Raw genomic sequence first — 15,348 nt, 5'->3', positions numbered from 1 at the left:
AATTAAGTTAACAGATCAGTTCAGAAACACCACAAAAATAAATAAATAAATTTATTACTTTGCTTGTAATATAATATGATCCCAGTGTAGAAAATTACAATAATATTAACTAATTTAATAATACAAACTACAACAACTCAGAAAACAAAACCCAAGTCACAAATTATCTTTTGCTTCTTCACAGAGCTAGAGTTACAGCTAAACTTCCTTTTATGATCCAAACAAAACTATAATTTAGAGACAAATTTTTTTAACATGAAAATGTTGTTACACCACTAATATGTAATGGACTAGAGATTTCACACCCATTAATACACAAAAAAAGAGCTAAATTTTAAATAAACAAGAGATAATAGTAGTAGTAGTAATACACAGATGAACATTAATATAAAAACTATGAATTAAAATGGTGTATTATAGTAATTATAACAGTAATATTATTATTATTATTTAATATTATTATTATTAGCTTCTCACTGTGAGCAAGGAAGGAATGGCTGCCAAGTTGGGAGTAGCTGCAGTAGTACTGTTCTTATCTGAACCTTGTCTCGTTATATTATGATGATGATGATCCCTCTTGCCATTAGAGCTGGTGGGCTTGCTGAAAGCTCTCATTGGGCTCGCAAAGGCCCAACCCCAGCTCCTACTGCGGCCATTCACAAGTGGGCCAGGCCCACCACCACCACCACCGGCAGAAGTTACTGATTTTCCGTTCATATCTTCAGCAGAAGACGAAACCCAATACGAAGAAGACGACGACGAAGAAGACGAAGAAGTCAATATGAACCCACCAAAAATGCCACCGCACCTAACGCGTTCCTTCATGCATTGGTGGTCTCCGGTGCCGGAACCGCCGCGTTGAGTGGCGGCTGAGACTTTGGATTTGCCTTCTCTTTGGGATTCGACTCGTCGTAGAGTGCAGTCACCGAACCCAGTTGAGATTCTCTCGAAGAAATCGCCGGAGAAACTCCGGCTTCCGCAGCCAACAGATCTGGATCTCGAGACCTTTCGCTCAAACGACGAAGCTGAAGCTGTCGTTTGGCTGTTAGGGCTACTGTCGTTTTCTTCCTCAACGACAGAATTAATTGACGACCCCAAACACCTCTCCTTCTGCTTATTACTATTAACACTAATATTATTATTATTATTACCAGCCAAACCAGCTGAAGTGACGGAAGAAAACGACGCCGTCTTAGAGCCACCGCCGTTACCGTTATCGATTTTACGGGCAGAAGAAGAAGAAGAGAGGTAGAGAAAAGACCAAAAACCCCCTCTGTGTTTTCTTGGGCTATTATGAATGAAATCATGGTCGTCCAAAAACTTATTACTGTTACTACAATGGCGGCCTCTGCGTGGTGTAGTAGTGGATTTGCTTCGCTTGAAAACGACATGATTATCTCCGGGAGTAGTATTAGTAGCAGAGCGATTATTATCCATTAAAGTTGTCCCAACAGTGTTATTCACTTTCTTCTTCTTCTTCTTGGCCAAGAGAAACGGTAATCTGGTCCGTCTATGGTGGTTACTATAGTACTCCTGGACCTGGTTCTCACGATGAACAAAACGACACTCATTGCCTCCATTACTACTATTACTATTGTTACCTTTGTTGTTCAACGACGAAGGTCCAGGTCGGAGGGAGAGCGAGAGAGCGACAGCGGCAGCCGTGGAGGAGGTGGAAGAAGAAGAGGGACCGATAACTCCGATATCAGATCTGAAAGAAGGTGAAGAAGAAGAAGAGGTTGAAGCCCGAATGGGTACAGGGAAAGAAGATGAGACGAGCTTGCCTAACTTCTCTTGTAGACAGAAAGCACAGATCCCACCTGGGTTGTTCCGGTAAGGATGGTCAGTACACTGCATACCGTCAGCCATGTCTTCGTCAATATGACCAACACCCACAACTCTTCCGCCATTATTAACACCTTTGATTCCTTCCATCATCATCATCATGGGGGTGGGAGAGCAGAGCAAAGCAAGTGTAAAAAGCTAGTTAGATATAGTTTGGGTGCATATGATGTTTTAGAGCTAAAAATGGTTTATGGTAATGGTACTGGTTTTGGGTATGAGAGAGAGAAGGAAATGGGTTTGTTTGTGTGGTTTGATGAGAAGCGAACAAAGGAGGTGAAGCAGAGAGAGTCAGAGATGCAGAGGGGGTGTAATTGAGTAGAGAAAATGAAAATGAATATTTTTTATTTTATGAAATTAGAAATTAGTAAATAAATTAATTAATAATAAAATGGTGGAATTGAAGGAAGGAAGGAGAAGAAGGAGGAGGGCGTGGGGGAAGAGAGAAAGGGGGCCTGGAGTGGAGAGTCCCCATGAGCACGTGGAATACTGACTTTCTTTTTCTTATATATTTTATAATCTGTGACTTCAATAAAGACAAACCCTTATGCATTAACATATTATAATCTCTTAATACGGTTTTTCAATCAAAAATTATATTTCAAAATATTTTTTTTAAGTTTTTTTTTACAGCGATATTCGTTATAGTTACAGTATTATTACTATAAATTTTTGAAAAATTTTGAATAATTTACAATACCGGAAAATAGAATTCTTTATATTTCAATTTATCTCGCGAGTTTAAAAAACTTTAAACGTATTTTCGACACTGTAAACTATTTGAAAATTTTTAAAAATTTACAGGGATAATGTTGTAAGTATAACTAACACTCTCGTAAAAAAATTGAAAAAAAATATTCCGACATATATTTTCGGGCTTAGAAGTTGTAACAGGAGGTTGATGGTAACATTCATCTTTTTTTAAAGGACAATCAAATTAATATGGTTAATTAAGATTTTTTTGTTCTTCAAATTTTAATATGTACAAAATTATGTTTTTTTTTTAACTTTTAAGTTTGTTAAATTTTTTTAAACTATTAAAATTATTAGAATTAAGGACTTTTATTTAATTTTAGTATAAGAAATTTGGATAAAATAGTACAATTAAAGATATAAATTTTATATAAAATAAAAATTATTTAAATTAAGTATTTTAAAAAAAATTTAAAGTGTAAATAAAATTTCCCTTACTAATTTGGCTTACCAAAAATTGTATTTCACTAAATAGTCCTTCATTAATAAAATCTAGATCTTATTTTAAACAAAATTTATTCACTTGTTAAAAAAATTGAACAACAAATAAAAAATAATTTTTTTTCTAATTTATGATAAAAAATTTATTGCAAGTCGTGCAGCAAATTGATTCATTAAAAAACACATTTTTATATATGTATATCTAAATAAAATGAGAAAAAAATATATTTTAAATCTTTGATTCTGTTTGTATAATTAGTACAACCTCAAATGTTTATAAAATTAAAGCTTTTATTTATTTCAATTTAATATACAAATAGTCAAAAAAATTAAAGCTAATATAAATAATTTTTTTATATATAAATGTATATTTGATATTTGATATTGTATTACTTTTTAATCAATGGGTATATACTTTTATTTTATTTTAATAAAAACATTGCACCAATCAAACACTTACAATATATATAAGATGCAATTATAAATCAATATAAGGAAAAACTATAATATATATACTTCTAAAAAAATAGTATTTCAGTATATTCTAATCCATTTCTTAATCATTGTTTTTTGTTTGGTTTTTTTTTAATTTTAATTAATATTTTAAAATATTTATAATTTTTAAAATTTGTAAAATATTTTACAACTTACAGTGTTAAAAATAATGTTTAAGTTGTACTATGTATTTTATTTTATAAATGTCTAAACTTTATTTTTGGTACTATAAATTATTTAAACAATTTTAAAAATTTACAAATAATTTTAATAAATAACTACAATTTATTCAATTATAAAAAAAAATTGAAAAATATTTCAATGTCTCTTATGTGCCAAACAGATAAGTAGTTGTCAAAATATCCTTATAGACTTACTCGCAAATATATAAATGCTTTTGTTAATGAAATATGATATATAGTACAAATATATTTATGAGACTTAAATGTAACTGTCATTTCATTTCCATGAAAGAGTTGAGCCAGTGGCCTTTAGCCTCTAAATAAGGGCTAAAACAACTTAGCTTTGCCCACTATATATATATGTATAGCTTATATGACTATGTAATAGATTATAGATCATAAATTATATTCTTATAGATTTTTTATTTGTTATTAGGTAGAGTAATGTTTAATATTGTTACATTTTTTCTAATACTTATTAAATGAAAATGTATAATATTTAATATTTAATTATATTAATAATGATATGATAATTTGGGATGATTTTTTTTTTCTTATAAGATATGAAAATGTTTAAGTTTGATGAGGTGGAATTTTATGCTTATCTAATTCTGTATGTAAGTTTAGAAATATACACATAATATACAAGTTGCCAAGTGGCCAATAAAATCTGTCTCAAAACATGCTGTAATTATCTCCTCATATAATCCTTTTCATTCAACAAAAATCTAAAAGAAAAATGTTGTGAAGAATATAAAACATTTTTCTTAAGTCATTTTCCAATTAATGGCATCCTATGAAAAATGTCCATAACAATCTATTTTTCATGTTAGTATATATATTATTTTATGACACAATAACCAGGTATTATTGTTTCATGTCGCTTAAATTGAACACCAACAAACTTGACATGAATTATTATATATACAATAAGATACTATTTAGAGTACTGCTAATATATATTATTATTCATCACTACTAATTAGGACATTTAATTGGAGATATATATTCATGTGATTGTGAATCAACAATAATAATAATAATAATAATTATATTTAAACTTGTAGCTATATTTATATTTAGTGTGAAACCGATTTGACCTTCATTCACATGGGTGTTTATGTAATAAAGTCCAAAAAATTGATTATTTAAATCAGCCAAACAAGGCCTAACTAAGTGTACTCGAAGTCGAAGACATGACCGTTTGTGCAAACTATAAAGAATCTATATTAAAATTGTACGGGAATGCCTCTTGTTGGCTCATTGATTTTGATATTTATTTGTTTATTTTTTTATATTACTTAAAAATTACGAAAGCAAAAAATAAAAATATTACAATATTATAAGAATTGGAAGAACAAAAGCTTCGGTGATATATTAGATTCCTCAGCCATTTGATCAAGAATTGAGACATTTACTCCAAGGGCTTCTCCGACGGTAAAAGAAAAAAAAAATAGGTGCTTGGGAGAGAAGATTTTTGTTTTATAGGGACTTTTTTTCAGATGAGTTTTATAGGGACTTAATTATTATAAATATGAGTTTTTGGTAGATAAATCCTCTAAATTATCATTTTATTTGTGTTTAATTTTCCAAGTTTAAATTTTAGCGATAAGACTTTTTAAATTACTGAACTGTTAGTAAATTTAAGGTATCGTCTGATTAACAACCACCATAGACTGTTTATGTGTATATTCTTATATACCAAAATTTACTAACATTATTTAGAGGGTTTTATTACCAAAATTTGAATTTAGAAGGTCAAATACAAGTGAAATGATATAGTTGAGAAGGTTAAATAGCCAAAAAAAACTCTATAAAAATTTGTATAATTACTTTGGATAAAAGTTATAGGATATGTCTATGATAATGACTCCTATGGTATGAATGTTTTTATAGCCATAGATAATAGATCAAATGGTAATAAATAAACAAGTGTAATATAATAGTTAATATTTGAGTTGCATAGATTATTTATCATATTTTTTTAATAATATTAAATAAATAAATATTTATTTATTTTTAAAAAATAATTAAATAATATTTTCTCTCTTCTCTTCTCTTTTCTCATTTCTTTCCCTTAATTATCTCTATTGTATTGACACTTTTTTTACTATAGGTATTTTCTTCCCATGAACAATATTAATATTTAATTTTTAAAATGTATAACAAACATTCTAAGTGTATGAACAACAAATCAAGTAAACTATTATTATTATACTAAATACAAATAAAATAAAGGTCACTCGAAAAAATTAATACTTTTAGTGATAACTTTTTAATCACAATATAATTTTTTGTAACTAAATGTGACTTTTAGTCACAACAAAATGTTACTTGTAACTAAATCATAGTATTTAGTTACAAGTTGTGACTATTTAGTTACAAGTTTTAACTAATTTAGTTTTAGTCACAACAAGTATTGTGGCTAAATATACATTTAGTCACAACAAATTGTAGACTTAGGATCAAGATCATAAAGTCGGTGGCTGCAAGAATCGAAGTTGTTAAGTTAGTTAGACAATAACTAATTTAACTAACTCTCCTATGAGAGAGATCTCCACATCAGCATCAGTCTTAGTGCATTCGAGAACATATACATGCTTCCGAGATTATGGACCAAAGACACTTGCTGGAGAGGCTTTCATATAGGATAGAACCAGTTGGAATCTACTATCCAGAACTACCTTCCAGGGAGAACAACTTTCCAGGAAGAATAACTTGCTATCCGGAACTCCTTTCTGGAGGAGGGCTAATTATTCTGAAGACTGAACTCAGAGTGGACATGATAGTCATTCGAGAACTCTCTTTCAAACTCAACAATCATTCCACAAGACTCCTTCTGAAATAGATAAGTTAGCTGTCCAGAAACAACATTCGAGAGACCCCTAACTTTCCAAGAACAATTTTCGGAGACATTTTTATTTAAAGAAACTACACCACATATACTTACAATGCACATAACAAAAACTTAGTATAAAAATATATATATATATGCATAGCTAAATGTTTGAACTATATTTTTAATATAGTAAATTACTTATTTATTTTTTTTAAAAAAAACATTCATAAAATAGCTACTATAATTATAATAAAACCAAGTGCTTAAAAAAACAATATTACATCATTGTGGGTATCATCTTAGTGTATATATAATTTCTCAAAATATCAAAAATAAATTCTCATTTACCCAAATAAAAATAATACCTTATTATATATTTTTTTTAATATATTCATTAAAACATAATTTTAAAAAATTCTCAATAATTGATAATACCGAAAATAAAATTTTAACAGTTATTTACACGCATATGAAATAAAAGATAGTCATTCAATAAATATTTCAACCTTATTTTTTCAGCATTCTATAAGGTATTCAAAATTTTCTGAAAATTTAAAGATAATCCTAAGTAACTACAATATATATAATATGAAATAAAATTTTGGACAAAAAAGTTCTCCTACATACCGAAACAAATAATAATGAGTGTACCGAAACACCTTTTTTAGTGGGTGTACAATAATTACTAATTAATTTGGATTAGATTATTAGAAGAAAAATATTAGATTGAGTCAAATACGCACCTCTATGTCAAAGCACAACACAGATAATTTGAGCTTATGGCCGAGTAGACCTTACATTTAAAATATGAGCACGACATATACACGAACCATATAATTATACGGATCAGGCTGACCTTAATCTATATTTGAAATAGACTTTTTAAAATATGGGTCGGGCCGGACTACCCATATGTACAACTCAATATCTATCTAATTACAATTCAATTTAGACATTGATATGTTGATTTGTCAATTTCACAAAGACCACAAAAACCAGAAGTGAAGGCAATGGGGCCAATATCTTAAGCATTGATTGACTCCTCCAAATGGCTCAATTCCAACATAATATAATTCTGTTTAAAGTAGTAGTAGAGAAGAAGAAAAATCTTCATCCTAATTATGATTCTATTTCTGTCATACACCTTTAATAATTCATCTCCATATCATTCTATTTTATGTTCAATTTCTCATTGATCGATTCCATTCCTACGTCGACATGGTATGTGGCTCATATAAAAACCTTAGACAACAAAAATTTTATTTTAATTACAATTTTTCAATACATATGTATCTATATATAAATGCACGCCTTGAAACTGTACTTTGCTACAAATATTAATTATGAACACATTAAAAATGAATGAACTAGATTTAATAATTATAATATAACTAAGATCCAATCGCAAACTACAGCAAATCCCATATTGAATTGCCATTTGCTCGTTTGAGAAAAAGATCACACGAAAAAAGATGTAATACACTAATATTTTGCCTTACTTTATAAATACTATTTTATGCATAACTTAGAAAGATTAAAAACGATTTGAAATACAATAGTGTGTTCCAATATCGGTAGGCCAAGGGTAGAACAGAAAGTGGTTGAAGAGGATCAGGATCAATAGGCACATGCAATGGCACAAGTGGAGAAGAAGGCTAAAGGTGAGCAACAGCTTACTGAAGATCTGCCAAAAAAATACAAGACACCACCAGTGAACATAGACCACCACATCAAAATTTCTTATCCACAAAGACTCCAAAAGAACAAGTTGGATAAGTAATTTTCAAAATTCCTTGAAATAATATTCAAGAAACTGCACATTAACGTTTCCTTTGCAGGGACACTTGAGCATATTCCAACTTACTTTAAATTTATGAAGGAGATTTTAGCCAAGAAAAGAAAGTTGGAGGAATATCAGACAGTGACACTTACTGAGTAGTGCAGTGCAATCTTGTAGAAGAAACTACCATCCAAGCTTGAAGATCTTGGTGGTTTTAATATTTCTTGCTGAATTGGGGGTTCGTTGGAAACAAAAGCCCTATGTGACTTAGGGGCGAGTATTAATCTAATGCCTCTATCAATTTTTCAAAGGCTAAAACTGGGAGCAGGTCATCCTATAATAGTTTCTCTACAAATGGCAGACCACTCTATTGCTCACCCTTGGAGTATATGATTGAAGATATTTTTGGTGAAGGTTGGTAAATTCATTTTTCTTGCTAGTTTCTTAATTCTTAACATAGAGAAAGATGAAAATATTCCCATCATTTTGGGAAGATTATTCTTGGCCACGGAAAAAGTGTTAATAGATGTACAAAAAAGAGAATTAACATTTGCGAGTAAGAAAATGAGTTTAAATGTATTTGCTCCAATTGATATTCCTACTTGTTATAAGGTTGAATTAGTGAAGAATTGTCAAGAAGAAGAAAGGGAAGTCGCAAAGAACAATTTTGAACTATTCGACGTCGTATAAAAAGATTGATGTGTGGAAATTATAAAAGTAAATCGAGTATTGTGAATAGCTTCAACATAGAGAGTTCTCTTCATTTGGTACAAGAGTCTTATTGGATGCAGATTTTGTTCAAGTCCTTGCCTTTTTTTTAACCTTAAGCAAGGGCTTTGTACTTCTCAATATAACATATATGAGTTGTATATAATTTCTTTAATACATATGTATATATTTTTCTACTAATTTGACTCTAGGTTTTTTGTTTTTTCGTTCCTCTAGCTTCATCGTGTTTTTTCGTCTAGTAATGGTTTTAGATTTTTTTATTGTCGCAAGAATGTTTCATACACTATGTGCCAGAGTTATCTGTATGTGTTATATATATATATGAATGTATATCAGTATATCATAACAAGTTAATTAAGCATTTATATATAAATATATATATATATTACATTATATATATTTATATGTTTAGATCTACGTATATACAAAAGCTCTCTCTTTCTCGAGTTTGACTGGATCAATATAATATATAGACATTAGAAAAATTGTTTATTATCATTATTTATTTTAATAAATAAAAAGTGACATTTCCTTGTCTCATATAGGCTTTGTTTACATAAATTTTGTCAACTTTCTTAATACAAAGCCCTCTCTAGCCCCACAAATTAAAGAGTTGTTAGCTGTTATAAAATTTTATGTTAGGCACATGGTTAGCATAATTGTGCATATATTTATTATTTATAGCTCTGATCTAGCTTCCAAAAAGTGTGTAAATAAAATAAAATAAAATAAAAGGGTATTCAATATATATTACTAATTATTAGTTAGCCACCTCACGTAACTTCAGTACATCTGTGTGTAAAGTTTAAGTGAAATAGAAGTGTGGGCTTTTCTAGTTAGCTGAAGCCTTTGATGAGTCCAGTCCAACTAGGGTTATGTAGCCTAATTCTATAAATACATATTGTCTCATCACAATTGTATACATTTTGATAATCAGATAAATAAACTGCTTCTGATTTAGAGATCTAGAGAGAAAGACTTAGTTGATAGTATTGCACTATCAAATTGAAGTAATTGCTATGGATGGAATTGAAGTAATTGCTATAGATGGAATTAAAGTAATTACTATGGATTAATCATGTACGCATACTTAATTATTATATATAATAGTTTTATGGTTCATCGATATTTAATGGAAAATTTTAAACAAGTTTGTCATGTTCCATTATTCTAGTTTGAATAATTGGGTTATTTTTACCCAATTTTTGTAAGAAGATCTTTGGCTGACTGTCATTGATAGGTATGATTTGTCACATATTCATTCAGGATAAAAATCTAGTATTCTTCACATTATTTTAATGCTTCACAATCGGTGGCTTATGTGTCATTCAGTTAAAGTTGTTGTAGGATTTGTCCTATTTGATGTAAACAGCTTGGTTAGTCTATTTTTGTTGATCCTGCTTGATGGACAATATCTGCATGTAATGGATTATGTCCGATTTACTTATTAATTAATAAAAATTCTATTTTTCTTTTTAAAAAAAAACAAAACAAAACAAACATACATGAAATTATGATTAATGATGATGAGTATATAAAAGATAATATTAATTGTTATACTAATAGAAGCGGGCCTGTCTCAAGCCAATTGGGGGCCTTGGGCCAAAAAGTTTAATGTGAAAATTATATTGTATACTTATTTTATTTTATTTGTTTTAATTTTTTACTTTTATTTTCATATTCTTTAAGATATATCAATTTTTATAGATGATGTCCTCATTATACCTCTTAGGTTAATGTAAATTATTTGTTAGACTTAAGTGAATGGTGATGATATATTGGACAACCCACTGACAAAAGTGGGTACATTTTAATGAAATATAATATAATAATATTTTTGATTAATGGATAAAAAAAATGTATTTATGAACTTATCTCAAGTTTAATTAAGGTTTTCTATATGTTTTGTTTTATATATATTTTTTTATATATATATATATAGGGGTAGAAGTTTTGAATATAATATTTTAAAAATATAATTGAGTCGTTTTTCTCAATAAAAATATTACATATAGTATCTTAAAATTAAATTAAGTATTTTCTTAAATAAATAATATATAGTAAAAGTTAAAAAATGATATTTTAACAACTGTCGAATGTGGTGATCGAGACGGACTGCCTTACTGCCGTTCAAGCTTTGCAAAGTCAAATTGATATGCCTTCAATGTTTGGAATTGTTGTAAAAGACTGCAAAGTTTTATTGTCTTCTTTATTTAATGTAACTATTTCTCATGTTAAGCGATCTGCTAACAAGGCTGCCCATTGTTTGGCTCGTGGCTCTTGTTATTGGTCTGATCGTAGTTTTTCGGAGAGTACTCTACCTAGTACTCTCAAATCGATTGTGATTGCGGATTTAATTTAATAATATCATCCATTCCCATTGAAAAAAAAAAATGTATTTGAGGTCTTTTTGTTTTGTTAAAGGATTTTTTAAAGAGGAATTTACACTTACTATGAGATTTTAAAAATTTTTATGATCAATATGGCACATTTAAGTTTAACCAATTTATATGGTATTTTTTTTATTTTTAGGTCTTTTTATGGTATTTGATATGCCATATATATAATTAGGTTTTCAAATCCCATATTTAATGTATTTATTTGTTTAGAAAGTTTTATTTGTCATTATTTCCGGAAAAGTCATCGGAGTTTGCTACCGGTGTCGGAAAAGTCGCTGGAGTAGCAGTCGGTGCTGGAAAATTCGTCGGAGTTGCTACCGGCGTCGAAAAATTCGTCGAAAAAGTTTTCTTCAAGAAACCGATTTCTTGATGAAGAAACCACTTTCTTGGTTATTTTTCTGTTTACAATGCCAATTCTGACGACTTTTTAGACGCTGGCAGCAACTCCGGCGACTTTTCCGACACCGACAGCTAACTTTGGAAAAGTCATCAGAATTGGCATAGCCGCCGAAAAAATTACCAATAAACTAGTTTCTTGATGAAGGAACCAATTTCTTAATGAAAAAACTAGTTTCTTTGTGATTTTTCCGGTGGTTTTTCTGACGACAATGGCAATTCTGATGATTTTTCTGGCGTTGGTAGCAACTCTGACGACTAATACACCGGTAGCTACTTCGGTGACTTTTTCGGTACCGACAGTAAACTCTGGGAAATTCGTCGGAATTGGCATTGTCGCCGGAAAAATTACCGAAAAAATCACCAAGAAACTGGTTTCTTTTCTTCATCAAGAAACCAATTTCTTGATGAAGAAACCAGTTTCTTGGCAATTTTTTTTGTGTTTTTTTTTCTCTATTTGGCTGATTGATGAAACTAGTTTCAATTATTTTCAGTGTATATTATTTTTGTTTTGTTTTCATAATCTTTATTATTGTTGTGTAACAAAATTGGTTTCTTGATGAAGAAACCACTTTCTTGGTGAAGAAACCGGTTTCTTGATGAAAAAACCACTTTCTTGGTGATTTTTCTAGTGATTTTGCTGGCGACAATGCCAATTCTGACGTCGACAATAACTCCGGCAAATTTTTCGACATCGGCAACGACTCCAGTGACTTTTCCAGCACCGACATCAAACTCCAGAATAGTCGTCAGAATTGACATTGTCACCAGTAAAATAACCGGAAAAATCATCAAGAAACTGGTTTCTTTAGTTTCTTGATCAAGAAACCAGTTTCTTTGTGATTTTTCCAGCGACAATCTGACGACTTTTTCGGCTCCGGCGACTTTTCCGGCACCGGAAGCTACTCCGACGACTTTTTCGGTGACTTTTTCGGCACGAGTGACACTCCGACGATCACTATAGTTTTATTTGTTTTATTTTTTAAAAAATAAATATGAAGGAAATTTTAATATTTTTTATGGCAATTTAATTAAGTTTTTATTTTTTATTAATTTCAAATTCAGATTTCTTTTTAATGTTTTATATGATTTTTTTTTTAGTTTGATTGGTTAGATAATGCCATATTTAGTGCATTTACTTTTTATGCCATATTTATCGTAACTTTAATAATCTTTTTCCATATTTTTAAAAATAGCTATTTTTTAAGGGCTATTTTCAAAAATATGGGAAAAATTATTAAGGTTATGATAAATATGGCATAAAAAGTAAATGCCACTAAATATGGCATTATCTAACCAATCAAACTAAACGTATGGTTTTTTTTTTTATAAAAAAACTATGTAAAACATTAAAAAGAAATCAGAATTTAAAATTCATAAAAAAATACTTAATTAAATTACCATAAAAAATATTAAAATTCCCTTCATATTTATTTTTTTAAAAAAAATAAAATAAATAAAATATAGTGATCGCCGAAGTTGTCACTCGTACCGGAAAAGTCTCCGGAGTTTACTGTCGGCACTGGAAAAGTCGTCGGAGTAGCTGTCGGTGCCGGAAAAGTCGCCGGAGTTGCTGCTGACGCTGAAAAAGTCGTCAGAATTAGCATTGTCGCTGGAAAAGTCACCAAGAAACTAGTTTCTTGATGAAGAAACCAGTTTCTTGGTGATTTTTTCGGTAATTTTACCGGTGACAATGCCAAATCCGACGACTATTTTGGAGTTTGATGTCGGCACCGGAAAATTCGTCGGAGCAGTTGTCGTTGTTAGAAAAATTGCCGGAGTTATTACCGGCGTCAAAAAAGTAGTCAGAATTGGCATTGTCGTCAGACAAATCACTAGAAAAATCACCAAGAAAGTGGTTTTTTCATCAAGAAACAAAAATGATATACACTAAAAATAATTAAAATCAGTTTCATCAATCAACCAAATAGAGAAAAAGAATACAAAAAAAATTACCAAGAAACTGGTTTCTTCATCAAGAAACTGGTTTCTTGATGAAGAAAAAAACCAGTTTCTTGGTGATTTTTCCGGTAATTTTTTCTGGCGAGAATGCCAATTTCGACGAACTTTCCGGAGTTTACTGTTGGTACTGAAAAAGTCACCGGAGTAGCTGCCGGTATATTAGTCGTCAGAGTTGCTACCAACGCCAGAAAAGTTGTCAGAATTGCCAGTGTTGTCAGAAAAATCACCGGAAAAATCACCAAAAAACTGGTTTCTTCATCAAGAAACCAGAAACCAGTTTCTTGGTAATTTTTTCAGCGACTATGCCAATTCTGAAGATTTTTTCGAAGTTTCTTGTCAGTGCCGGAAAAGTCGCCGGAGTAGCTGCTAACGTCAGAATAGTCGTCAGAATTGGCATTGTCAACGGAAAAATCACCAAGAAACCGGTTTCTAAGTGATTTTTTCAGTGATTTTTCCGGCGACAATGCCAATTCAGACGAATTTTCTGACGCCGGCAGCAACTCTGACGACTTTTCCGGCACCGACCGCTACTCCGGTGACTTTTCCGGCACCGACAGTAAACTCCGGTGACTTTTTCGGCATCAATGACAAATAAAATTTTCTAAACAAATAAAAACATTAAATATGTGATTTGAAAACCTAATTACATATATATGGCATATCAAATACCATAAAAAGACCTATAAACAAAAAAATACCATATAAATTGGTCAAACTTAAATGTGCCATATTTATTATAAGAACTTTTAAAATTCCATAGTAGGTGTAATTTTTTCATTTTTTAAAGGGAAACTTACAAAAATACTGGAATTTGAATTAACTTTTACAAAAAAACTGTCACACAGAATTTTTTTCAAAAATACTATGTTTTTATAAAATACCAGTAAAATACAAAGCAGAATAACTCAAAACAACAGTAGAACACTAGTAAAACACCAGTAGAATACCAGTGAAAACTTACACAGTATACTGCTGTATGAAATTTATAAGAAAACACAGTAAAAAAGTAAAAAATACCGTCTGACAGTATTTTTGTAAAAAAATAACAAAAGTTAGTATACCATGTAAATTTTCATTTTTTAAACCTGGGTGAAGGACTTGGACGTGGGCCTTATTATTATTATTATTATTATTATTATTATTATTATTATTAGAAAGTGAAGTGGCAGAGGTAACACAATTCATATTGAATAATTATCTTTTTTACCCCCTGTACTTATGACACTATACTATTATGCCCCTTAATCTATTCAGCTTGTTACAAATAGTCCTTGTATAATTTTATATGCATACATTTAGTCCTTCTGTTTATTTTGTTTAAAAATACTGTTTGTATTGATGATGTGGTATTATAACAAAGGATAGAGTAGTAATTTCATCTCTTTTTAGAGGGAAAATTGACTATGAGGTGGCATAATAACTGACAATGAAAGATGATTAAAAAATGATTTCATAACCTTTTAAAAAAAATTTAATAAAAATAATTTTATTAAAATAATTCCAATCGTTTTTTAGCAGTTCAAATTAGAA

General features: G+C 29.9%; 1 protein-coding gene across 1 annotated transcript; it reads right to left on the bottom strand.

Moving 5' to 3' along the window:
- Nucleotides 1-38: 38 nt before the first annotated feature.
- Nucleotides 39-2,333, bottom strand: LOC115722815 (uncharacterized). Its single transcript, XM_030652147.2, has one exon. The coding sequence runs from the start codon at nt 1,945-1,947 to the stop codon at nt 466-468; it is 1,482 nt and encodes a 493-aa protein (XP_030508007.2). The 5' UTR covers nt 1,948-2,333; the 3' UTR covers nt 39-465.
- Nucleotides 2,334-15,348: the final 13,015 nt, after the last annotated feature.

Source organism: Cannabis sativa, chromosome 9 (assembly GCF_029168945.1).
Source record: "Cannabis sativa cultivar Pink pepper isolate KNU-18-1 chromosome 9, ASM2916894v1, whole genome shotgun sequence".
Lineage (NCBI taxonomy): Eukaryota > Viridiplantae > Streptophyta > Magnoliopsida > Rosales > Cannabaceae > Cannabis > Cannabis sativa.
This window is presented reverse-complemented; position numbering and strand designations above follow the sequence as displayed.